This window comes from Phyllostomus hastatus, unplaced genomic scaffold (assembly GCF_019186645.2).
Source record: "Phyllostomus hastatus isolate PE091 unplaced genomic scaffold, TTU_PhHast_1.1 phas_contig_64, whole genome shotgun sequence".
NCBI lineage: Eukaryota > Metazoa > Chordata > Mammalia > Chiroptera > Phyllostomidae > Phyllostomus > Phyllostomus hastatus.
The window spans coordinates 9,011,667-9,037,178 of NW_025333928.1; the positions used below are offsets into that span (position 1 = coordinate 9,011,667).

Below are 25,512 nucleotides of genomic sequence, written 5' to 3' on the forward strand. Positions count from 1 at the left end.
TAAGATCTTAGTGTTTTGAGAGTTTAATAAAGGAGTGGCCCACGCCTAGACAAAAGGTCATGGGTGAGTCAGGGTGGTTCTCAATCTGTGAGAAGGTAGAACCTGGAAGCAGTTCTCTTCCAGGGCTGTTGGAGCCATTTTGGGCCTTGGGACATGCTGACTACATGAACGTAAACGAAAAGAGCTATAACCTCCGAGCATAGAGGTGGGGCCCCTCTGTAGTCTGAGGCGGCCATCACCTTGGGTAGACAAGCATCTACAGAACTGGGCAGGACAAGACTGCAACAGTGGGGCGGGGAAGCAGAGGCACACAATAGCAACTGTGAATTGACCAGATGCATTTCCTTTGTGCTTGGCATCTGAAGAACTCTGGAGACTCAGTCCCTGGAGTTCCTGGACAATTCAACTGGAGGAAGCTTCAGTGAGTCCCTGCTGCTCCTCCTACTAATGAGGCAGGTTGTTTTCAAATGGACCTGGGCTTTAATTTAGAGGTATGACTAAGTGACAACACAAAGAGGTCACTGCCATTGAAAGAAGTTTATTACTTACAGCTCCCCAAAGCAGGAGGCAGGCTGGCAGGCCATGCCGGGCCACAGGGAGAAGCATCAGGCTTAGTAAGGAGGCAGAAGGAGCCTGGGTGAGTATGGCCTGAGTCTTTGTTGTGGTTTCTGAGGGAAGGAATGAGTGAGGCAGCGGGGGCAAGCTTGAGCAAGTTTAGGATTGGATAGTTTGAGTAGTGTTGGCAGGCTTCGGGCTACGAGGATGGTCTTCAGGTGTCTAATACCTGGCCTTGGGGTGAGTTAGATCAGGGGGAATGTTGATTTGGTTTGCCAAAGTCAGCTAAAAGGGGCAGTTGGGGCTACAACCTCTGGGTTGGTTGGCTGGTATATGCAAGGCCTGCTCACTGCCATGTTGTTTACTCTTTGTAAGAATGAGCCGGCCTTGGGAGGGGCAGTCTCTCCATGATTAGCAAGGCTTCAAGATATCAAGATCTCATAAAGTACAGAAAATAAAAACATGATTAATACACAGGTGAGGAGTTATTAAAAGAAAGGTTGAGAATGTTATAACCACACTTAAAATCTGAGTTTTATTCATGCTGTTGCTTAATTGCTTTCATTTATTTTTTGAAAGTCAGCCTGAGTGATTCTCTGGCCCCTAAAAGCAAAAGAACTCAACATAAAGGAGAAGTACTCACCCAAATACCCTTCTTTCACTTCTTGTGTCAGTGGCTCATTCCCAACAAATATATCATCCTGCAGGTCTGCCTTCAGGTCTAGAAAGCCCCCAGCCCAGTCCTTGGCTCCAACTGTCCCCACAATGCCACGGCCCTGCCCAGGGAAGGAGACAAGCAGGGTCAAAGCAGGGACAGCTACATTCCCCCAAGAACACTTGGCCCATAGCTTCAGGCCTGCCACCCACCTTGTGGAGGTCAGCGCTGATCCCACTGGAAGACAGCTCCATGTCGAAGGATGTCAGGTCATGTTTGCTTGTGCCTAAGACAAAAGGAGAGGAGAATGGGCTGGGACCCAAGAAGCAGTAAAAACAGTGATATTCAGGAAAGGACAGAGAAAGAAGCACGGCATTTGCAAGATAGAAAGAGCATGAACTTTAGAGTCAGACAGACTGGGAAGTGGATTATGCTTGGAGCCTCAGTGACAGTCCATGAACCCAGATGGGTATCTAGTTACTCTAATCAGCATGTCGAAGATGCAGCACTTGATTTCTGTTCCTACTCAGACTTCCTCACTTCAGTGGATGCCACCCCGACCCACCTGGTGAGTCATGCTAAAAACCCAGGAATAATCCTTAATTCTTCCCCTCCCCCTGTTTGATCTCCAACATATCATTAAATCATAGTGGTTCTACCATCTAAACACATTTGAATAGTCTGCATTGCTATCACGGTAGTCCAAGCCAATCTCATCTCTTCCCTGACTAATGTGGTAATTTACTGATTTGGTCTCTGACTCCATTCTTTGTCTTTTCATGCCTTTTTTCTATGGAGCAAGCCAGAGTAAACTTTTTAAAAAAGGTATATCAGACCAATCTATCACCTTCTTAAAAATACTTTATTAGTTCTCATTACTCTTTAGACAAAAATTCAAAGTCCTGTTAGGGCCTTCAATGTCCCTGCCTATCTCTCCAACCTTTCTTCTCCCTTACTCACCATACTCCCATCACTGACCTTTCCTTCTATTCCTCCAGTATGCCTCCCCCATCTCTGGGCCATAGCACCTGCTCTTCTCTCTGACTGAAATGCCCTTTGCCCACATTCTTCACATGGCTGCTTGATTCTCATCTTTCATGTCTTAGTTAAAAGTCATGTCAGAGTGAATGTTACCTCAACTAAAAAAGGCATCTTCCTTGAAAAGTCTCTCTAAAGTGGCTTCATCCAGTTAAGACTATCTCATTTTCATTTTCTTTTCCTTTTTCTTTTACAGAAGTACATGGAAAGGAACCCCTAATCCAGGCTTGGGGACCAGTGAGAACTTGCCAGAGGAAGTAACATCTAACCTAAGATCTAAAGAATGAGTAAGGGCAGATTAGGAGAGAAGATAAAGGCTACAGATAAAAAGAGCTACAATTTAGTGAGTGCCTACAAGGCACCAAGCAATTTGCTAAGTAGTTGTTAGGGGATGAATTGTGTTTTCTAAAAAAGGTATGTTGAGACTTCCAGTCAAGATGGAGGAGTAGGCAGACACTCTTTGCTTCCTTGCACAACCATGGAAAGAATTACAACTAGATCTCAAAACAAATAACAGAATCATCAGCAAATTGAGCTGTATGGAAGTCTGACAACCAAGGATTTAGAGAAGCCACATTCATCCAGATGGGTAAGAAGGGTGGAGTCATGGAGACTGGCTGAGAAGCACGCAGGTGCAGGTGCAGAGCAGAGGTGATGGTGGTGGCAAAACAGATAAAGCCACATTCACATATGGTGGATAAAAATTAGAAGGGATACCTTGGGAGTGAGTGATTGCAGCCCCAGGCACAGGCCAGGGTCCAGTGCCAGGAAGATAAATCCCCATAACTTCTGGCTGTAAAAGCCAGTGGGGGATTGGGAAGTGAAGAGACTGCTGGATTTTCAGGAGACTTGGCTTAAAGGGCCCACACAGACTTAGAATGAACACAAACTCACCCACTGTGGGATTCAGCACTAGAGCAACCAGAGCAACAGCTGGAAGGGGAACCAATCACATATGGGAAGTGGGTAAAGTGACTGGAAATGGGGTGAGTGCTGGACAAACCTCCAGAAGCCAGGCAGTGGCACTGTCCCCTCTCCAAGCCCTGCCCCCATACAGAGCTGCAAAGCAACGAAGCGGGTTGCCTTGCCCTGGTGATTACCTAAGGTTCTGCCCCACACAATTTACAGGTGCCTTTTCTTTCTTTTTTTTTTTAAAGAAAATATTTTATTTATTTATCTTTAGCAAGAGGAGAAGGGAGGGAGAAACAGAAGGAGAGACACATCAATGTGTGGTTGCCTCTTATAGGGCCCCTACTGGGGGCCTGGCCCACATTCAAAGCATGTGCCCTGACCAGGAATCAAACTGGCAACCCTTTGATTCACAGGCTGACACTCAGTCCACTGAGCCATACCAGCCAGGGCTACAGGTGCATTTTCTACAATAGACCAAACTACTAAGATAGGGAGTCAAAACAGTTCTACCTCATGCACAGAAACAAAACAGAGAGACTGCCAAATTGAGGAGACAAAGAAATATGGCCCAAATGAAAGAACAGAACAAAACCCCAGAAAAAAACCCCTAAATGAAACAGAGATAACCAACCTATCAGATGCAGAGTTCAAAACACCGGTGATCAGGATGCTCAAAGAACTCACTGAGTATGGATGGCAACAATATAAAGGAAGAAATGAAGGTTACATTAAGTGAAATAAAGAAAACTCCACAGGGAACCCTCAGTGAAGGGGAGGATGCTACTATTCAAATCAAGGATTTGGAACATAAGGAAGAAATAAGCATTCAACCAGAATAGTAAAGAGAAAAAAAGAATTTAAAAAAATAAGTATAGTATAAGAAGCCTCTGGGACATCTCCAAACGTACCAACATCTGAATCATAGGGATGCCAGAAGGAGAAGAGGAAGAGCAAGAAATTGAAAAATTATTTGAAAAAATAATGAAAGAAAACTTCCTTAATTTGGCAAAAGAAATAGACATACAAGTCCAGGAAGCACAGAGAATCCCAAACAAATTGGACCCAAAGAGGACCACACCAAGACATCATAATCAAAATGCCAAAAGTTAAAGAGAGAATATTAAAAGCAGCAAGAGAAAAGCAGAAAGTTACCTACAAAGGAGTTCCTTTGTAGAATGTCAGCTGATTTGTCAAAAGAAACTTTGTAGGCAAGAAGTATTCAAAGTGTTGAAAATCAAGGACCTACAACCTCCATTGCTCTATCCAACAAAGCTATCATTCAGAATGGAAGGGCAGATAAAATGCCTCCCAGACAAGGTAAAATTAAAGGAGTTCATCATTGCCAATTCATTATTACATGAAATGTTAAAGGGGCTTATTTAAAAAAAAGATGATCAAAACTGTGAACATTACAAGGGTAAAAAATTCACAGCTATCAACAACTGAATCTAAAAAAACAAACTAAGCAAACAACCAGAACAGGAACAGAATCATAAATATGAAGATTGTTAGGAGGGTTATCACCTGGGAGGGGGAAGGGTGAGAGTAGGGGAACAGGTACATGGAATAAGAAGCATAATTAGTAGGTACAAAATAGACAGGGGGATGTTAAGAATACTGTAGGAAATGGAGAAGCCAAAAAGTATATGCGCACGACCCATGGACATGAACCAAGTTGTGGGGTTGCTGGAGGGAAGGGGGTACCAGGCAGAGGGGCAAAGGAGGAAAATTTGGGACAACCGTAATAGCATAATCAATAAAATATATTTTAAAAGCATGTTGAAGTCCTAATCCCTTGTACTTCAGAATATGACCTCATTTGGAAATATGATCTTTAAGAGGCAATAAAGTTAAAATTGGGTCATTAGGGTGGGCCCCAATCCAATATGACTGATGTCCTTATAAAATGGGAAATCTGGACATAGAGATAGATATGTACAGAGAGAAGATAACATGAGGACATGCAGAAAGAAGACAGCCATGTGACTGGAGCAATTCAGTACAAGTCAAGGTTTGCCAAGGATTGCTACTAGCAAATACCAGAAGCTAGAAAAGGCAAGGAAGAATTTCTCTTCCAGAACTGTCAGAAAGAGCATGGCCCTGCTGACCCCTTGATTTTCATATCTAGTCTCTAGAACTAAGAGATAATAAATTTCTGCTGCTTTAACCACTGTTTTTTTGTACTTTGTTATAGCATACTTAGGAAATTAATACAACAGTTAAACCTTACAATTCTGTGAGATTGGTATTACTATCACCATTTAACAGAGAACAATGATGCTCATTGTCCTGTTACACTGGGGGCACTGGGCTGGGGTCACACTGCACAAGAGTGGATTCTTGAGCAGGTCTGCCTGGTTCTACTATATACACCACATTACTTCTTGAATTCTCACATTCCCCCTTCCTGGACACAGGACCAAGATATTTCAGCAAGGTATGGGGGCTGGGCCAGAAGTCACCAAAGTGCTGAACTGAACACCAAGGCTGTGTCCTAGCAAAAGGGCATTCCCCATGGGAACCATGTATCTTCCTGCAGACTAGGCTTCCTGGGGAAATACCTTCCCATAGCCAGTCCTCCATCTGGTAATGCCAATCAAAATCTTCTCTTATAGTGGACCAAGGAAGAGGGCCTATGGAATACTTGCAATTAGCCCCAGCCCGCTTGCCCATCTTAAGTAATTTGAGTCCTAAGAAAAGTGAAAATGAGAGAGCCGAGTCCTTCTACAGGGCTCAGCTGACACGAGCAAAACAAAGGTCAGTTTTGGGCCCCACCCTGGACCAAGCTAAATTTCAAGAAGATAGAATTTCAGAGGGAATAGAGGTTGCTCCTGACTTGCTGTCTCCTCAATTCCTACTCAAGGTGTTTTTTTTAGGAGAGCTCTTAGCTCACTGTCAGATACTGAGTAAGTGCTTCTGACTATTATTCAATGTGTCTCTAACCTAATATCCCAAGATGAGTTTCTGTATACGATCTCCTGAACTCTCTCTCCAAGGTCTACCACTCACCCTCAATGACATAGATCTTCTTTTGCAGCTCAGTGAATAGATCTTTAAGCTTCTCAAATGTGTCCAGAATCTTTACAAAGTCTTTAGTGGGTGTTGAGGCAAATTTGTGGAGTGTCTCCTGACTTTTCTTGGTCTCAAAATATTTTCCGATCTGTGAGGGAGAGAAGAGTGAAGTGCTGACATTCCCAGAATCTCGGACCAATTTTCTACTATTTTCACAAGACCATGGCCCCAAGGAGAAAGGGGACAGGGTTCAGGAATAGGAGAGGGAAGATGAGGTGTAGGAAGAAGCCAGAGGCCTGGGGCCAGCGGCCCATACCCCAATGATGTAGCGGATGATGTCTTTGGCCACGTCAATGTTGCCACTGTCAGTAGCTTCCCCATCAGTGATGATGATAAGCACTCTGGTGGCATCTGGCCGGGCCCCAAGGTCCTGCTGGAATACCTTGGTCCTGCATCCAGGAAGAGGGAATATGAGAGACTCCCCCCCAAATCATATGAAGTCTCCTCCACTACTTCCCCCTTTCCCTAAGTCATTTCCCTGCTGATTATGCAAAAGCCTTTCTTGCATTCCTCAGTAGCTATTCCCAGACTTTCAAGTTTTCTACTGAACCTTCTTTCTTGCCCTTGCTGCCACACCTCTCCTTCTAAACCAGTGTCTTAACTGAATTCTGAGTAGTCAGCAAGTTGTCCCAGAGTCTATGGGTGGTAAGGGGGAGATTTTGTAAGGGGAAACTGGGCTTCCTACCCTCCATTTCAATTACATGGCAACTATCACTTCAATCACATATGCTGGTGATTTAGATGAGATTTCAATAGAGAAAAATGGGTTCCAAATGGCCAAAGAAAACTGGAAAGTCACTTGTCCAGAGAAAGCTCATATAGTACCTTCTCTGCCACCCCTACCATCCCAGGCTGCCTGTAGATCTCTGTTACAGCAAGTTTCCTAGGGATGTGAAATAGCTAATTTCTGTGTTGGTTTCCCATCAAACTCACATGACATGAGTTCCTCAAGGAAAGGACCATGTTTGATTTGCTGCTGTATCCCTGGCTGCTGACCCAGAGTAGGTGCTCAGTGCATGTAAAATAATAAAAGGAAGGGAGGACTGAATACTGGACAGGCCAATTCTCCCAATTCCTGCCCTGTCCACAGCCTCCTTATGATGCAAGATAGGTTGCCCACAGCTTTTGCTGGGACAACAGTTACATTTGAACCATCTGATCCTTCTCTCCCCACCTCACAGCTAACCAGAGATGGACAGTTGATCCAAGAGCAGCCAATTCACAGCCCTTGCCTGTGACATGACCTGCCTTAGTAGTAGAAGCTGAAACTCATATGGAGAGGCTACAGTGGCAGGTGGAGGAGAGATAGAGAGAGGAGGGCTGAAGAGTTACTTGGAAGCTGCCAAAGACAGAGGAGCTCTGGTGGGCAGAGGCAGAAACACCTGCTGTCAAGACCTCTAGTTCTCTTGGATGCAAAACTTTTCTTTCTTTCTTTTTTTCCTATAGATTTGTTTTGAAAACCACTTACTTTTATTTTTACTTTATTTTATTTTTTAGCATTTTAATTAATTAATTAATTAATTAATTAATTAATTAATTAATATTCTCACCCAAGGACATGTGTATTGATTGTAGAGGGCGGGGGGAAGAGAGAAAAGGAAAGAAACATCAATGTGAGAGAGATCGATTGGTTGCCTTTCACACACACCTGACAGGGGACTGAACCCACAACCTAGGCAGGTGCCCTGACCAGGAATTGAACCTGCAACTTTTCAGTTTATGAAAGGACACACAACCAGGGTGAGAGCCACATCAACCAGGGCTTTCATAGATTTTTTTAAAAAATTGATTTTAGAGGGAGAGAGAGAGAGAGAGAGATATAGATAGAAACATCGATGTGTTGTTTGACTCATTTATGCATCCATTAGTTGATTCTTGTATGTGCCCTGACCAGTGATTGAACCTGCAACCTTGCCATAGGGGTGATGCTCTAACCAACTAAGCTACCTGTCCAGGGCCAGCAAAACATTTCTCTAACCTCCATCCACACAGACATGGCCTATTATAATTCCTGTTCATGGATTTCCACCCCATTTTAAATCATTTCATCTGCATTTTTCAATAGCCTCCTAACTGGCCCCCTCGCTTCCATCCCTGGTACCTCCACAGTCTAATATCTACCCTGCAGCCAGAGGGATCCTTTAAAAACAAAGCAGATCATCACTCCTCTGCTCCAAACCTCTGACAACTTCTCATCTTACTTAGAATCTCAGGGCCTTTGCTATGTCCTCTGCCTAGAATGTTCTTCCTCCAGGTTTCCACATGGCTCACTTCCTCACCTCTAACAAGTCTTTGTTCAAATGTAGCTTTCCCTGACCTTTCTATTGAATATTGTTTTATTATTTAATCAAACTTATATCTCCTCCTGTATTTTCTAACTTACTTATTTATCTTGTTTATTGTATTTCTCTCACTTACTAGAATATTAATTCCCAAGAGGGCAGAGATTTTTCTTTGTTTTATTTGCTGCTATAGTCCCAGCACCTGGAACGTGGCAAACAACCACCTGCCAGCCAAAGCAGCTAACAGCTTGTTTTTATGCCGTCCATGAACTAAAATTTTTAAAAATATTTTTGTCTTTAAAGGGTTACAAAAACAAAGAATAATATGTAGCCAACACTGTATGTGGCCAGAAAAACCTAAAATATATACTCTCTGGCCCTTTACAGAAAAAATTTGCCAACTCCTAATCTGGAACACTGCCTGGCACACAGCCAGATGGTCAAGAAGTATTTATGAAATACATTCCCACGATTGCTCTCTTTTGCTCCCACATTTGACACCTTTCAGGGTGTCTTCCCATCCTGTGGTGACCTTTTCTCTAAGAACTGCCCCTTTCCCATGGAGAGGCCCTAGAATTCATGTTTGTGCTGTGTGACTCTACACCATAAAGCAGACCGAGGCCATAGCTGGGTGGACCCGTGGACACCTAACCCAGGCTTAGCCAATCATTTTCTCAACTGGAGGCTGGAATTCAGGTAGAGGAACTGAGGCTGCCATTTTTTCAGGGAACATGGCTTAACTGTGTACCCACCAAAGCTGTCCACAGAGAGAAAAGAATGAAGTGAACATGACGGGTTGAGGGAGCCCCAGAAGGAAAGATCTGGAAACACACATGCAGAGCTTTGAGATATATACCACATGCATGTTTAACTTATGCAAATTCAACTATACATGCTTGGCAAAGAAATGAAAGTGAGAGAAATAAGTGCAATAGTACAGGAGATCTTTCTGGCTATTTCATCAACTTGACAGTATACCCAGGGGGTACATGGCATAGGAGCTATAATTCTCTTATTCTTCAAATTCCTGTACTGTAGCAGTTTCCATGGCTAGTGTAATGCTTAAAAATAGGTATCTTAAAAATATACAGTATGGCCCTTCAACATAATCCAGCTATGTTCACTTAGGTCTCAATTTAAACATGTTAATCTGATCCAACTTTGGGGGAATAAATTTATGTAGCAAATTTAGGAAATTAAGATATGCTCATTTTCAGTGTGGGACTTGAATATATTGAATTTTATGAACAATTCAAGGAATTCTTCAAGGATAATTTTGACTATTTGTTCATACACTGACTTCCAAGCTGGGCCCCGTCTACAAGGCAATTCTACTGAGGCTTCCATGGTTCACAGTCACTTTGCAAGTCCTGGTTCTAGTCCATTGTGAGGCTGGCAATACTCCCTGTCCCAGAGGCTGATGAGCTATCCCTGCAATATCCCTTTGGGATTTATTTAGTCAGTATAAAGTCAATTTCTGTTCCTTACAGTCCAGAACCTGGACTAAAGTTTGCTCCACTTGAATTCTTTTTTTAAAAAGATTATTTGTTTATTTATTTTCAGAGAGAGGGGAAGGGAGGGAGAAAGAGAGGAAGAGAAACATTAATGTATGGTTGCCTCTTGAGTGTCCCCTACTGGGGACCTGGCCCGCAACCCAGGCATGTGCCCTGACTGGGAATCAAACTGGTGACCCTTTGGTTTGCAGGCAGGCCTGAGCTCAATCTGCTGAGCCCCAGCCAGGCTGAATTCTTACAATAACCTTCCCCCTCCTGGCCCACCTGTTGAGCTCTACATATCAACTTAAAGAAGCTAGTGCACACAGAACAACTGATGGACGGGCTCTCTCCTGCAAAAGGGAACTCATGCGACATAGTGCAAAAGGGAACTCACGCTACATAGTTTATGGCACCAAAGGTGTTGGTCAACAGGCGCATGTGTTTCACGTTGGCCAGCAGAAGGTCAGGGTCCTTCAGCTTCGCGTAATCCAAGAAATTAAATTCTGTTTTATAGGTTGTGGAAAACTGAACAGCAGCAAACTGTAAGAATAAAGAAGAAATGAAACAGTATATATCCCTTCTCACTTGTCTGCTCCAATCGTTCCTTCTTTTTAAAATTTTTATTTATTGATTTTAGAGAGAGAGAGATCAATTTGTTGTTCCATTTATCTATGCATTCATTTGTTCTTCATATATGTGCCCTGACCAGAGATCAAACCCACAACCTTGGTCATCTGGGAACATGCTCTAACCTACTGAGCTACCCGGAAAGGGCTTCCAATCACTATTTTTTATCCGGGACCTGGGCAACCCTACTCCACATCCCTGGCCTCAAATCACTCTTCTTCTTCTTTTTTTTAATCCTCACCCAAGGATTTTTTTTTTCCATTGCTTTCAGAGAAAGAGGGAGGGAGTGAGAGAGAAACATCAATATGAAAAAGAAACATCAATCGGTTGCCTTCTCATACATGCCCCAGCTGGGGATCAAACCCACAACCTGCGTATGTGCCCTGACCAGGAACTGAACCTGCAAACTTTCAGTCTATGTGACAATGCTCCTACCAACTGAGCCACATTGGCCAGGGCTCAAATCATTCTTTGGAAAATAAACAAACACAAAAATAAAATTAAGTAAACCTCTGACCCTTTGTATAGTACTGTCGCTGGGCTCAGTTTCTCTGGGTCTGTCTGCCTCACCAGTAAGAAGGGTTCCCAGTAGCCATAATTCTGCGAGTGACCCTGCTAAATAGGATACAGTTGGCTTGGCCAAAGACAGCCACCTGACTGAGGCGAGGCCAGTAATAATGGCCAGTAATAACTTTTTCTCTAAGAATTTGGGATTTGCAGTGGGAGGGGTTAGTTGAAACAAAGATTAAGAGAAAAAAAGAAACCTGAAACTTGAAAACATGAGCTTAAGAGCTTTCCACAGGCCCACGTGATCGAAAGAAGCCGAGGGAGTCATTCTACAGAAAGAAAGAGAAGAGGGAAGCAAAAGCCAAAAAGAAACAGAAATGAGAACTAGAGAAAATTTCAGAAGCTTTCTACTTCTTGGTTCTTGTCCCTTCCAGGGGTCCAATTTATAGGCATGCCCTTAGCTTCTGGAGACACCTGTTACTAAATTTTCCTTTTATGCCTTAAGCTGGTTTGGGTAGACATCTATTGCCTACAACCAGGAATCTTAACTGTTATATTTACCTGGTAGGAAGAGTTGCTGAGTTTCTTCATCACATCCTTCATGAAGTCCACAATTTTCTGAAATTCGTATTGGTGCAAGCTCATTGAGCCGTCAAACAGAAATACCAGGTCTACGTTGCCCTTTAGGCATTCTACAGAAGCCAGACACAAAGGGACTTGGTAAAGTGTTTCTGATGGCTGGCCTGCTTGCACTGGGTCCCATGTACGGGCAGCCACTTGGAGGTATTTTTACCCACTGGATCCCCAGTTCCTTACCCTGGTAACCAGGACGACCTTGCAGCACAGGACCCTTCATATCCTGGTGGAAGAGGTAACACAGGCCACTTAGATAGATATTCTGGTCACATGTCCGAGACAGCCCAGGGTCACAAGCCTGAAGGAAACAAAAATAAAATGGTCGCAGCTTCCTCTTGCTATGTTTTTTGGGTATCATCAGTCAAGAACAAAATCCTTCAGGGTTATCATCTCCTGACGTCACGCCTTACATCCAACTGGTTATTGAGCCAAAGTACTTCTGCCTCCAGGTCTCTCATATCAAATCTCTGTCCCTACTACCAATGTTCTGCACCAGTGGATGATCACCACCTAGAGGATAAAATCTAAAATCCTTAGTTTGGCATTCATGTTGTTTACAGCTGGGCACTAGCCTGCATTTCCAGGCCCACCCTCTGTCATTCCAATCACACATTCTGTGTTTAACTAAATCAAATTATTCACTATCCCCAGAATATACAATGATGTGCCTTTCATTTGTGACTTATCTTTCCTGCCGGACTATAATTTCTTGAAATTCAGGGCTCATGTCACAATCATCTTTGTATCTCACTCCTCTTCCCCTGCCATAACCTAGCACAGTGTATGGCATATAGCAGCAGCTAAGTAAACAAGCTCTAATTAAACACAATCCATATTTCACTCAGTCTTCTATTTCTCACGTAGCTGTCACATGCTGCCAGGATGACTTGTAAAGAGTAATAGACTTGGAATCAAATGGGAATTTGATTCAAATCCTGGCTCTGCCTCTTTAAAACCATGTAACCTTGGCCAAGTCTCTCCCCTTTGGCCCTGTTTTCTCATGCATAAAATGTGTGCACTAATTCTTAACTCACCTGCCTTGAGGGTTAAGAAATAAAGCAATGTTTTCCAAACTTTAGGCATTTGTGTACCACTTCACAATTTCTGCCTTATGGTATCATTCATCCTATTGTTTACTTAAAATTGTATTTACTTTAAATTTACTTTAAAAAAAACTTTAGTCTTGCCCTAAGCAATAGAATTTAAGAAATCATGAATTTGATGTGCTTGTGTATTTTTCCACTAATCTATTACATAAATATATAACAATCAAAATATTAGGTTTGTGTACCACCAAAAATTATCTTGACTATCAACTGTTAATAGATGTATAATATTTGGAAGAAAACTTAGGTAAGTCAGGTCTTGAAAATAGCTAGCTCATAATTTGTTCTCAGTAAACACTAATTGAATCTGAATCTTTCTGATACCTTTAATCTTCTGCAGGGTCTTTAATTCATTTTTTCCTCTTGTCTTTTCAATCTGTTTACCAGCATTGAACTTCATAGACTCTGATACCACACTACACAAAACTCTTACCAAAAGGCTTCCATATGTGGGGTCTGTCACCAAGGTCATTCCCAAGTACTTAGAGGTATAGTTGGAACCTGTAGACACAGCAAGATTGATTGGTCTGGAGGGATTTAGGCAAGCCCAGTGTGGTGGGGCCAACCTCAATTTCCCTGAGACACAACTCCTCCCAGCTCCCTCGCCAGTTACTCACCACTCAAGTTCACTGGCAGGCAGTTTCCAGTGTCAGGCTGGCACTGATAGAGGTTTCCTGTGCTGTTCCCCTCACCTGGAGCTCCCACAACAACCCTGATGAGAAATCTCACTTGTGAGAGGGAGTTACCCAGGTCTTTACCTACCTACTCCTACCTAATAAGGGGTTTCCAATCCTCTACCAGGGATCTCAAAGCAATACAGCTCAGGGACCATTCTCTTTCAGGTCCCTGCCAATTTCTTCCCTATTGAATTCCCGGTAAATCATCCAATATGTTAGAATTCTAGAAAGTTAAGAATTTTTTCCATCTAAAGTCTAGAAAAACTGAGGCCCAGAGAATATGCCAGAATGTTATAACTATTCAATCAGTCATCGATTCAAGAGTAATTTATGGCATAGTTACTATGTGCTAGGCTGGGGGTGGGGGGAGCAGGAAGGAATTCATTGTCTAGCTAGGGAGGGACTCAGGAACCTAGGAAGTATTACCAAGTGTTTTAGGGGTTGTGGTGTTTCCCTTTCTATTTCACATATGTGGCATTTTAACTGTGAATAGCCCTCATCCTACTATCTGATGGGCTTGCTCCTATTTCTGAGAAATCCCACCACGGACTCCTTGTGATCTGCTGGTTTCACTGGCCAACCCCAGAGCTGGCATGGGGGCACCTCTTCTGGGGCTCTGTGGGACAGGGAGGACCTGGGGCATCAGCTCACCGGTTTCCAACCTGCAGGACACGGTACCCAAAGTGCCTCCCGGCGTGTGGGAAAGACAGATTTTGCACACGCCGCACGTCCAGGTTGTAGCTGGAGACCAGGGCTGGGGGAGACAAGGGGCACTTTAGCCATTTTCTGCCAGGGATCCCCCCAACTCCATGTCCAGTGTGCAGATTGTCTGCTACCCACTTGCCCCAAAGGGGCAGGCCAACCTCCAGGAACCAAGCTCCCTCCTAACCAGGCAGCCCACACCCAAGGCACAGCTGCAACCGGTCTCCCTGGACTTCCCCTTGAGGGCCTTGGGTCAGGGAAATATGGAAGCAGTGACTCCCTACGACCCAGAGCTCTGGCAGTCCCAGGGCCTGGGAAGGACACACTTCCCGTTTAGCCTCTCAACAAAGGAGGAAGGATGAGAAGGCAGAGGCTCCTGAGAAAGGAGCAGGCTGAAGGGCCTCTCTGAGGAGATGGGGATGCTTCAAGGTGGGGTGCATCTCCCCACACACTCATTTCTCCCTTGGTCCTGGGGCACAGGCACCCAGAGAACTCAAATAATTAGCCCCAGGCTTTCTCCCACAGACTAATGGTTTCAAGATCCTCTGATCCCTGTGAAGCTGCCTCCTCATTCCTCTAATGCTCCCATACTCCCCACTCCACCAGGGTCCAGTGTCTTCCTTAACCATTACATCTCAGATTCCCCCATCTCAGGCAGCCTAGGCATCATCTGTAAGCCCCAAACTGTCCTTTCAGACCCTGATCTCCTTCCAGACATCAGGCTTATTACACAGCATCCTAGGGTGTCAGAGATGAGGCCCCACCATTTGTTCAGATTAAGAGATTGAGGCCCAGAAAGGGGAAAGGACTTGCCTAAGATGGCACAGGGAGGTGCCATCGGTGGAACCAGACCCCAGCCCAGCTCTAGGCACCCATTACCATCTGCCTTTTTAGGGGTTCACTCCCCCACCTTTCACTATTGCCATCTTTGTCTCCCTTCTGTGTCTTTGTCTCCATACCTTGCCTATGCTTTGGACTCTGACTTTCTTTCTTTCTTTGTCCCCCTCTCTCCCTAGGATTCCTGGGCTCCACATTACATATGGACAATTCCACCCTTACAGCAGCTCCTCCTTTGTTCTTGGTCCATAAAGCCTTGCGGTTCCCTGATCACAGACACATGTTGCTTCCCCTCCTCTCCTCCTTTGCTTACCAAAGAGATAAGGCCCGGACAGCAGCAGCCTCATTACGATGATGCAGGAGTTCATCCTTCAAGCAGGTGTCAGATTCTGACCCAGACTCAGTCTCAGAGGACCCTTGGGATTTGCTGGCAACCTAGACAGGGTGAAAGAGGAAAATGATTATGCTCCAAGGCCTCTTGCAGTGGAACATTCTCAGAGGCACCAGGCTGATGACACTGGGTGGTGGAGAAGGAGGGGGTGATAGGGGTTGTGAAACCACAGGGTTCAGAGAGGAAGTGTAAGCAGGTTAGAGACATTTCCTGTGCATGCTTGCATTTTTCACATCATCCAGGGGCAGACAAGAACTGCTGTAGCTTCGTCTTCATCCACTTATGAACTTCAGACTCTTTACAGCTCAGGGGAGGACAGATCAAATAAATTGTGGTACAACCATAATGGGATAGCTTTGTCTTAACATTAAAAGATGCCCACAACACACTGTGAAAGAAAAAGAGCAGGTTACAGAACAGCATATTTAGAAATTCATTTTAATTCTAAAAATAAAATAATAATACTCACAGAATGAGGGAAAATATTTGCATATTATATATTCTGATATGGGACCTAATATGTTCTGATATGGGTACCTTGAATATATAAAGAGTTCTTGTAATTCAACAATAAAAAGACAACTCAATTTTTTAAGTGGGCAAAAAGTTTGAATAGACATTTGTCCAAAGATGATATGCAAATGGCCACCAAGCACATGGAAAGATGCTCAACATCATTAGTCATTAGAAAAATAGAAATCAAAACCAAAAGAAGATACCACTTCATGCTCATGAGGATGGCTAGAATGAAAAAGAAAGAAAAATAAAAAGTGTGAGAAAGAATGTGGAGAAATTGGAACCCTTGTGCTTTGCCAGTGGGGATATAAAATGATGCAGCCACTGTGAAAACATTTTGATGGTTTCTCCAAAAAGAGAAATGGTAAACATAGAGTTACCATATGATCCAGTAACTCCTAGGTATAGACCCAAAATAATTGAAGACATATGTTGTTTATACAGAAACTTATATGCAAATTCTCATAGCAGCATTATTCATATCAGGAATACTGGAAACAATGCAATGTCCATCAACTGATAAATAGATAAACAAAATGTGGTTTGTGTGCATACAGTGGAATATTACTTGGTCATGACAAGGAATAAAATACTGGTACATGCTACAATGTGGATAGACTTTGTAAATATACTAAGTTAAAGAAGTCAGGCACAAAATGTCACATGTTGTATGATTCCATTTAAATGAAATGTTCAGAATAGGCAAATCTATAGAGACAGAAAGTGGATTAGTGGTGGTGGGGACGGGGGAAGTATGGAAGAAGTGACTGCTAGTGGGTATATGGTTTCTTTTGGGGGCAATAAAATGTCCTGGAATTAGATAGTGATGATTGTTGTACAACTTTATGAATGTATCAAAAACCACAAATTGTATACTTTAAAATTGTAATATTATGGTATGTGAATTATATCTCAAAAAATTAAAAGTGGGAGTTGAAACTATGTGTATATGTATGTATGAGTGTAAAACAAATCTGAAAAGACACAACCAAACTTGAAACAGAATAAGGTTTATACATTTCTTTATTGTCTGAAAAAATGTTTTTACAATGAGGATGTAAAATGGGTAATTTTGGAAAAACAAAAATATTAAAAACACAACAGAATAGAGGAACTGCATTTGTTTATGGGAAAGTGAAAAGGGCGTTGAGATTTTCCCTGTGTTGTAAGGAAAGCCAGCTCAACCCAAAAGGTCACTGCCCCAGGGAAGGCTTTTGCAGGTAGATTATTTCTAATCTACTGCTAGGCAGCTTCAATCTGCTAGGTTGGCACCTAGTAATTAGATCAAGTCAGATGGTCTTTTTCAAATTCAATTAAAATCAGATAGTTCAGAGCAACTCCTTTGATTCTCTGTGCAGCAGTTCCAATGTACATCTAACCAAATTCTTTGTTTTGTTCTGAAATTTTAAACATATACATGTTAAAATTCAAAAGTTACAGAAGTATTTAAAGTAAAGGATGATGACTCTCTTTAACAACCACCTCCCGTGTGGGGGGGCTCCACCCACAGGCCCCTCCCACCCCAGCCTAGACAGATGAGAAAAAGTCTACCAAGATGTGATCTGCTTGGGGAGGAAAGGTGGCCAATCTCTCAAAGGAGAAGTGCCAAGAGCCTTTTCCTCAATGGGCTTTTATTGGGTTCGTTTGCACAAGAATACAGGTAAAGCTCATTAATCATTGTTAGGCAGTAAGGATCAAACAATAGTTAACAAAGAACTCCGAGGGCCTATTTTGAGTCAGGGTCAGATAGCTAAAGAGCTATAAAACTTTGAGGAACAAACTTTCTTCTTGCTTGGACCCTTGTCATTTAATTGAGAGCATTCTAAACAAAGCAGGTCCCACAGGATTTTACATCTTCTTTCTTAGGTCTGATTGCCCGGGGAACCCACCCTTTCCAGCACAGGGCTGCACCACCCTCTGTCATTGTTTCAGGCTTAAGTCAGGCGGGGGAAGTAAGGCAGTCAAGGAATTAGGAGACTTCTTGCAGACAGAATGAGCACTCAGGCTTTGTCAAAGCTGAGGGGTGAGGGTCCATCACCCCCTTTTGCTGTACCCCCAAAGTCCTTCCTTGGGGGCCTCTCACATGATCGTGCCTGTCTTAAGTCGTTCCCCCCTTGGGGAATCTTACCCGTCATTGGCTAACCGACCAAGCATTGGGGGACAGTTACGGATGAAGTAAAAGGAGCAGAAGCAGTGCTCCTGCCAGAGAGATAAGCTTTTGCCTCCTTGGTGGCTTACGGTCCCAAGATCGCTCACCTAGCCTTAGTCTTGGCGGGGGTTACAGCTTCTGAAACCAGGCAGGGCGGTTCCCAACACTCCTGCTCCTAAATCTCAAAAATAACCATTGTTAACAATTTAGAGCCACACATTCTTTATGACAAAAAATTGTTCGTTCTAGTTGACCATAAAGGTTTGACCTGTTTGGAAAAATTATCTCACCAAAGAACATCTAACTCGGAATTAACAGTCAAATTAGCCACCTCCAGTGTGACAGTTTTCCTTTAGGCCATCTTCAAAATTTGGATGCTTGAATTATCGCTTAAGTTTATAGAAGCTGGACTTCCAGCAAGATGGAGGCATAGGTGGACACACCATACCTCCACACATAAGCAAGATTGGAACAACAACAATTTAGAGGCAGAATAACACCCAGAACTGATAGAAAAATTATTTGAATGGAAGTCGGACAGCCAAGAAGTTGAAATAGACCCGTTCATCCAGACTGGTAAGAGGGGCGGAGACCAGCAGCCGGGCGCGGGTTGGGTCGCTGTGCGGAGAACAGGGAGAATTGGGTGCATAAGGCAACCAGGAGCGTGTAAGGCATCTGGGGCGCACAGGATCGCAGCGGGTGGACCCTGAGTACACAGGCGGCATCTGGCAGACCCAGTGGGGCAGCGATTGTGGAGCAGGGCAGAGCACACAGCCCAGGATCCCAGGGAAGGGACTGAGGTCCCACGGAGAACAGAGCTACTGCCATTGTTCCCTCTCAACCCCGCCCTCACATTCAACGTCACAATCTGGCGACTGGGGTGCCCAGCCCTGGGGAACACCTAAGGCTCCACCCCTCACCATAACAGCAGTGACCAGACCAAAGAAAAAGAGACAGAGAGAGAGAGAGACATGCCTCAAACAGAACAAATCAGTGCCCCAGAACTCATCATTTTAAGCAACCAAGAGATACCTAACCTATCAGATGCACAGTTCAAAACACTGGTGATCAGGAAGCTCACAGAATTGGTTGATTTTGGTTGCAAATTACATGAACAAATGCAGGTTACCATAAAAGAAATGAAGGAAAATGCACAGGGAACCAATAGTGATGGGAATGAAACTGGGACTCAAAACAGTAGAGTGGACCAGAAAGAAGAAAGAAACATCCAACCAGAAAAGAATGGAGAAATAAGAATTAAAAAAAAAAAAACCAAAACAAAACAAGGAGAAGCTCAGGAACCTCCAGGACAACTTTAAACGTTCCAACATCTGAATTATAGGGGTACCAGAAGGGGAAGAGGTAGAACAACAGTTTGAAAATGTATTTGAACAAATAATAAAGGAAAACTTCCCCATTCTGGCAAAGGAAATAGACTTCCAGGAAGTCCAGGAAGCTCAGAGAGTCCCAAAGAAGTTGGACCCAAGAAGAAACACACCGAGGCACATTGTAATTCCATTAGCCAAGGTAAAAATGAAGGAGAGAACCCTAGAAGCAGCAAGAGATAAGGGGACAGTAACCCACAAAGGAGTTCCCATCAGGCTGTCAGCTGATTTCTCAAAAGAGACCTTACAGGCAAGAAAGGGCTGGAAAGAAGTATTCCAAGTCATGAAAGACAAGGACCTATATCCCAGATTACCAGCAAAGATTGCTATCCAGCAAAGCTTTCATTTAGAATGGAAGGGCAGATAAAGTGCTTCTCAGACAAGGTCAAGTTAAAGGAGTTCATCATCACCAAGCCCTTATTTTTATGAAATGTTAAAGGGACTTACCTAAGAAAAAGAAGATTAAAAAAAAACATGTATAGTAAAAGGACAGCAAACTCACAATTATTAACAACCACACCTAAAGCAAAACCAAAAGAAACTAAGCAAACAACTAGAACAGGAACAGAACCACAGAAATGGAGATCACATGGAGGGTTAGCAACAGGGGAGTGGGAGGAGGAGAGAGGGGGAAAAGGTGCAGAGAATAAGTAGCATAGATTGTAGGTAGGAAATAGACAGGGGGAGGGTAAGAATTGTGTGAGAAATGTAAAAGCTAAAGAACTTATGACACATGGACATGAACTAAAGGGAGGGAATGGGTGGGAGAGGGTGTACAGGTAGAGGGGCGTGAAGGGGGGAAATGGGACAATTGTAATAGCATAATCAATAAAATATATTTAAAAAAAGGAAAAAAGTTTATAGAAGCTCTAAGTGTATCATAGCAACACCTGGGATAAAAGGAATTCAGGAAATAATCTCAAAGTGTCTACTGCTTGGATACAGGTTATGTGTATGTTTCAGCAGGCAAAATATATTCATTTACATATTTATCATGTTCTGTTTAAGAAGAAAAGAATACTTTTTTCTTGCTCTGGTTGAGGACTATAAAGCTGAGGAAGCTACAAACTACAAGTAAACCCCAAGGATTCTGGAAATTAGTCAGGGGCTCAATGCCCAGACAGCAGGAAATTCCCCTGAAGACTTGGGCTGCAGAACTCTCAGCCCCAGAGGCAGGGTGGATGTCCTGAGGCAGGATGTGCCTTACACTCACACACACTTCTTAGTCAAGGCTGACTTCGTCATATCTCTGACTGTCAGTTTTCTGAGGGCCCTAGGCCTCCAAACTGTCTCTCATTTCTATTCCTTTCGTTTGCAATTCCATCAGGTCTCAATAGAACCATTATTGCTACTCCAATTTCCTTTCCTCAGGTGGCCACCCCTAGAGAAGGTTCTATCTTCCAGGTACTACCAAATTCACCTTGAGAAATCTGAGCATCTCTCTCTTAGTCTTTACAATCTCTCATGATTCCCCTTTTGCATACACAAAATCAAGTCCAAGCTCATTGGCGTGGCTTTCAAGAGGCTCATTGCCTCTCCATACCCCGTGCTCTAAATTACAAAACTTCTCATCAGTGTTCAAATAGACCAAGTATCCATAGAGGAGCATATGAAACTTGAAGCACTGGCCATACTGGCAGCCTCTTCTAAGGAAAGCAGTTTCAGTAGGTGCTTTCTACATGATGTCATCTTGGCTTCATCAAGTGAACAATGTGAAACTGATCCTGCTGGTCAAGTGATGGCTGACTGACCCAAAATCAATGCCCAGGGAAAAGGTAGCCATGGATAGACTGAACCCAACAGATACCAGCTCTCTTCAAGATGGCTTGGTTACTCTACTGACTATGAATTGTTCCATGCAAGATCATGAAAATGGACTCAAATGTATAATCTCATAGATGAATGACAAATGCGATCCTAGACTGGGAAGTTCTGGGGCACACAGAATCTGTGCATCTAACACAGAGCCAGCAGTCTGGATACCTCAAGTCCCCTGTGTCCTTTGTAAAGTAAAATTATTGTAATAATGTCTTATTTTTCTATAGATTTATCAATAAACAATGAGAGAGCATTTTCTATTGCTCCACTTAAAAGAGTAAACAGGATTTTGTGTCCGGCCATTTTTTATCACCATCACTGGTCATTCCCTGGTCCAAAAAATCATCATCTTGTGCCTCCTGGATTTTGTGGCACTCCCCTAACTGGTCTACCTCTTTCCATCCTTGCCCCTGCTACAGCCTATTCTCTATACAGCAGCCAGAGGGATCCTTTGAAACTATGTCTGACTGTGTCACATTCTCACTCAGATCCCTCCATTGGCTTTCCATTTCATTCAAACTACAAACCAAAGTTCTCGATGTGGCCCACAAAGCCTTAACCTATCAAATATCTCATTATTTCTCTAACCTCACCCTCCTCTAGCTCACTCCTTTCCAGCCACTCTCTTCCATCACTCCAGCACACCTCTGCCTCAGGGCCTTTGTACTTACTCTCGCTGTGCTCTCTCTGGACTTTCTCAAGAAAGCCTTATGGCTCCTGCCTTTATCTCCTTTAGATCTTTGATCCTTAACACTTAGAGACTTCTGTTTATACTTTCTAATTATTCATCCAATTTATTGCCCATCTTCCCTAACTAAAATGCAAACTCCCCTGGAACATTAATATTATTTATTGTTATTCACTGCTCTATCCTCAGTACCTAAAAAAGTGCCTGGAGCAGAGTAGGTATACACATACTCAGTAAATATTAACTGAGTGAGTGAGTGCTTGTTTGGGGCTGCCTTGCTCCTGAGGATAGTTCAGAAGCTTCTTGCTTTCCAAGGTCTAGGCTCTCAGAAGCAATAAGCTCTATCTCCAAAAGGAAAAGGTTGAAGGAGTTAAAAGAAGAAGGCCAAATTTCTAGAGTTAGGAATTTACTTAATAAATATATAAAGATAAATAATAAGCTGGAGGCAGGTAAGCAATCAGTTGGTTCCTTCCAAGACTGTAGAGAGAATTGACGAGATATAAATAAAGGGAGAATGGTGCAGAACAACAGAGAAGTAGACATGAGAGATAAACCGTGAGGTCATTGAATGAGGAACAGTGATTGATAACTTGGAAGGCTACCTCCATTCCCAGAGGCCTCTCTAGTCCTAGCCCACACATACTCTCACGCTGAACTGTTTCTCTCTTGTGGCTCTTGAACAAATGAAATGTAGAAAATCAGGGGTGTGACAGCAGTGAGCCTCTGGGCATGCTTGGGGACCTGTGGGCCTCTGGCAGATGAAGAGTGCAGCAGGAAAAGCAGGCTGAAGCCTTCCTACCCCAACCAGTCCACCAGGCCCAACTGCCTACAAACCTAGCATTAATCAGGTGTTGGGGTAAGAAACATCCAAACATGTGGAGAATTTGTGAGTTTATTTGAGTCAAACTGACTACATATGCTGGGGAGCAGGATCTCAAATGCTCCAGAGAATAACAGTTTGCAGTTTCTTTTGTGCATTTGAAATTACGGTGTGAGCGCTAACTGTGTGACTCAGTAGATTAAGTGCTGGCCTGTGAACCAAAAGGTCACAGATTCGATTCTCAGTCAGGGCACGAATGCCTCCTCAGTTGGAGGCATTCAATAGGCAACCAATTGATGTATCTCTCACACATCCATGTTTCTCTCCCTCTCTTTCTTCCTTCCTCTCTCTAAAAATAAATAAATAAAATCTTAAAAAAAAAAGAAAGTAAAGAGTGACCATAAGAAAGATCACACAGATAGTTAAGATTATACACTCTCTTATGGGTGATGTATTTCAGAAGGAGAGGTCTGAAAGGGGGCATATCAATGGTGTGTTAACCTAAAGGCGCAGAAACAATAGACAGGGGTTGCTTAAGGTAAAAATAAGCTTTTTACTACAGAAGTATAGACCTGGGGCATGACTACCCATCATCACTTGCTCAGTTAGGAATTAACGATCAGGTTACCCTGTGAGGTTACTTCCATAGAACCCCTTTTTTGTATATAAGGGCAAAGTTCTCTCTTCAGATTCACACAAAAGATTTGCTGGTGCAAATGCTGCTCATTGCCATCAACTGCTATCTCCTGGCCCAGGCTCCCCACCCACTGCTTCCTCCTGGGTACAGTGACAAAGGCCACTTTTGTCAGGATGGTTCTGACACAAATATCTGAGTCACCACATTGATCTTTACCTTTCTTCCTACCTGCCTCAGAGAAGAGGAGAGGAAAGGAATTCACTAGAGGGGAGGAAGCCCCAGTGGGGCCCTGTGCCATTAAGGGGCATGCATGAGATCGTGGCCACTTAATTTGGAAGTTTGAATTCACAGACAATGAAAACCTCAAGTCAAAGTTGAATAGCTAAGCACTTTATTAAGTGAGAACAAAGCGAAAGCAAGAGTCAAGATCATACATCACCAGATGGGAAATCACCAACACTGGAAATCAGACACTGGGGAATCCCAGAGATGGCATTCGGGGTCCGACTGGGAAAAGTTCCGAGCAAAGCGTCCTCCTTTCCAGTGAGATTCCCAAGTCTCACTTCAGGGGCTATGGTAAAATATGTTCTAGACAAAAGTAGCTACGCACCAAGGACCTTGTGTGATTTGACTAACCAACAGGTCCCTCTGGGAGAAGGGCCAGTTCTCCCCGAAGGAACTGTTAAATATTAAAAGTACTAATCTCCCCAGGGAGAAGGGCCAGTTCTCCCTGGGAGACAGCATGCCTATATTTCATTCTTACAACAAAGGTCACAGCTCAGGCAAAAACAGGGCAGATTCTCAATGTCCCTTTAATCCATCAGGACCACAGTGGGTGGGCTTGGAGGCTAACACCCTATTCTGAGGCCCTTATGACATCATGGCAAGGTGGGCCAGGACATTCTAAAGTTCTGGAAAACTCTAGAAAATTCCCACAAAATTTCTGAGGGAGGGCTGAGCTGAACGCACCACAGGTAGGAATTTGCTAAGTAAGGATTGCATGCCTTGGGTGTTCACATATAGTCCAGTCCATGGGGCTCAGTTGTCACGGCGTGACCTCACTCCAGAGGCTCCATTTCCAGCTTCTAGGCATGTGATTGATTTTTGTGGTCAAAAGAGCATACAGTTCAGGACAGAGACATGGGAACATGTTCCTGACAATGTGTTTTGCCACATTGTGCAGTTGAATTTCACCTCCTCGGGTCTCGGTTCCTTCCTCTGTATGTAGCTCAGATTTCTATGGGACTCACCAATCTGTGAGTTGAAATAGGATCATATTAATCTTAATATTCTCATATTGTTCCCACCCGCTAGTAAAAGATCTCCAGCTTCCTGCAAATTCCCATGTAACTCCAGAGAGTCCAGTGGTATTTTACTTGTGCTCTACTCCCTGGCATGTGAGCCGCTCCTGATCACACCTTGGCTATTGTCCTGTAGCCAAAACCTTACATATAGCATTTTTTTAGATTGTCGGCACCATTACAAATGTTATCCATTTCCCCCTTCCTTTGCCCACCTCCTTGCAGCCCCTGCCCCCTCTCTTCCCTGGCAATGGGCTGTGCATATGCAGGGCCCAGCACAAATGACGGCCCTCTTTTATTACATAAAAATATTTTTTTTACAAAATCATAACCATGTAATTCTGTAACATAACAATATCACACTCAAGCGCACCATATGACATTTTAGATGAAATTTCAAATTGCTGTCTCATGCAAGACATTCACGCACCCTACCAACAACACTCAACAGTGGTACTTCTGCCGGACCCTGTATGGCTAATCTCTTCACTTCCCTTCATTCAGGCCCCCCACTCCCCTCCCTTCTGACAGCTGTCAGCCTGCTCCACATATCCATGCCTCTGGTTCTATTTTGTTCGTCAGTTTACTTTGTTAATTAGATTCCACATGTAAGAGAGATTATATGGTATTTGTTGTTCTTTGACTGGCTTATTTCGCTTAGCATAATGATCTCCAGGTTCATCCATGCTTTTGAAAAGGGTAAGA

The 25,512-nt window shown here is 43.4% G+C and overlaps 1 protein-coding gene across 8 annotated transcripts in view; it reads right to left on the reverse strand.

Moving 5' to 3' along the window:
• The window catches only part of ITGAL (integrin subunit alpha L), a 47,363-nt gene extending 23,219 nt beyond the window's left edge, over nucleotides 1-24,144 (reverse strand). For 7 of the 8 annotated variants that reach the window (XM_045849033.1, XM_045849031.1, XM_045849032.1 and 4 more), the window contains exons 1-11: nucleotides 15,416-15,618; nucleotides 14,215-14,317; nucleotides 13,504-13,598; nucleotides 13,320-13,387; nucleotides 11,961-12,078; nucleotides 11,706-11,836; nucleotides 10,405-10,550; nucleotides 6,489-6,621; nucleotides 6,170-6,320; nucleotides 1,423-1,496; nucleotides 1,199-1,331 (exon numbers count right to left, since the gene is read on the reverse strand). In XM_045849033.1, the coding sequence (XP_045704989.1) occupies nucleotides 1,199-1,331; nucleotides 1,423-1,496; nucleotides 6,170-6,320; nucleotides 6,489-6,621; nucleotides 10,405-10,550; nucleotides 11,706-11,836; nucleotides 11,961-12,078; nucleotides 13,320-13,387; nucleotides 13,504-13,598; nucleotides 14,215-14,317; nucleotides 15,416-15,470 (1,207 nt within the window). In that variant the 5' untranslated portion in view covers nucleotides 15,471-15,618. Of the gene's footprint in view, nucleotides 1-1,198; nucleotides 1,332-1,422; nucleotides 1,497-6,169; nucleotides 6,321-6,488; nucleotides 6,622-10,404; nucleotides 10,551-11,705; nucleotides 11,837-11,960; nucleotides 12,079-13,319; nucleotides 13,388-13,503; nucleotides 13,599-14,214; nucleotides 14,318-15,415; nucleotides 15,619-23,945 lie in introns of those variants that run through there. The other variant, XM_045849027.1, reaches the window with a different exon arrangement.
• Nucleotides 24,145-25,512: the final 1,368 nt, after the last annotated feature.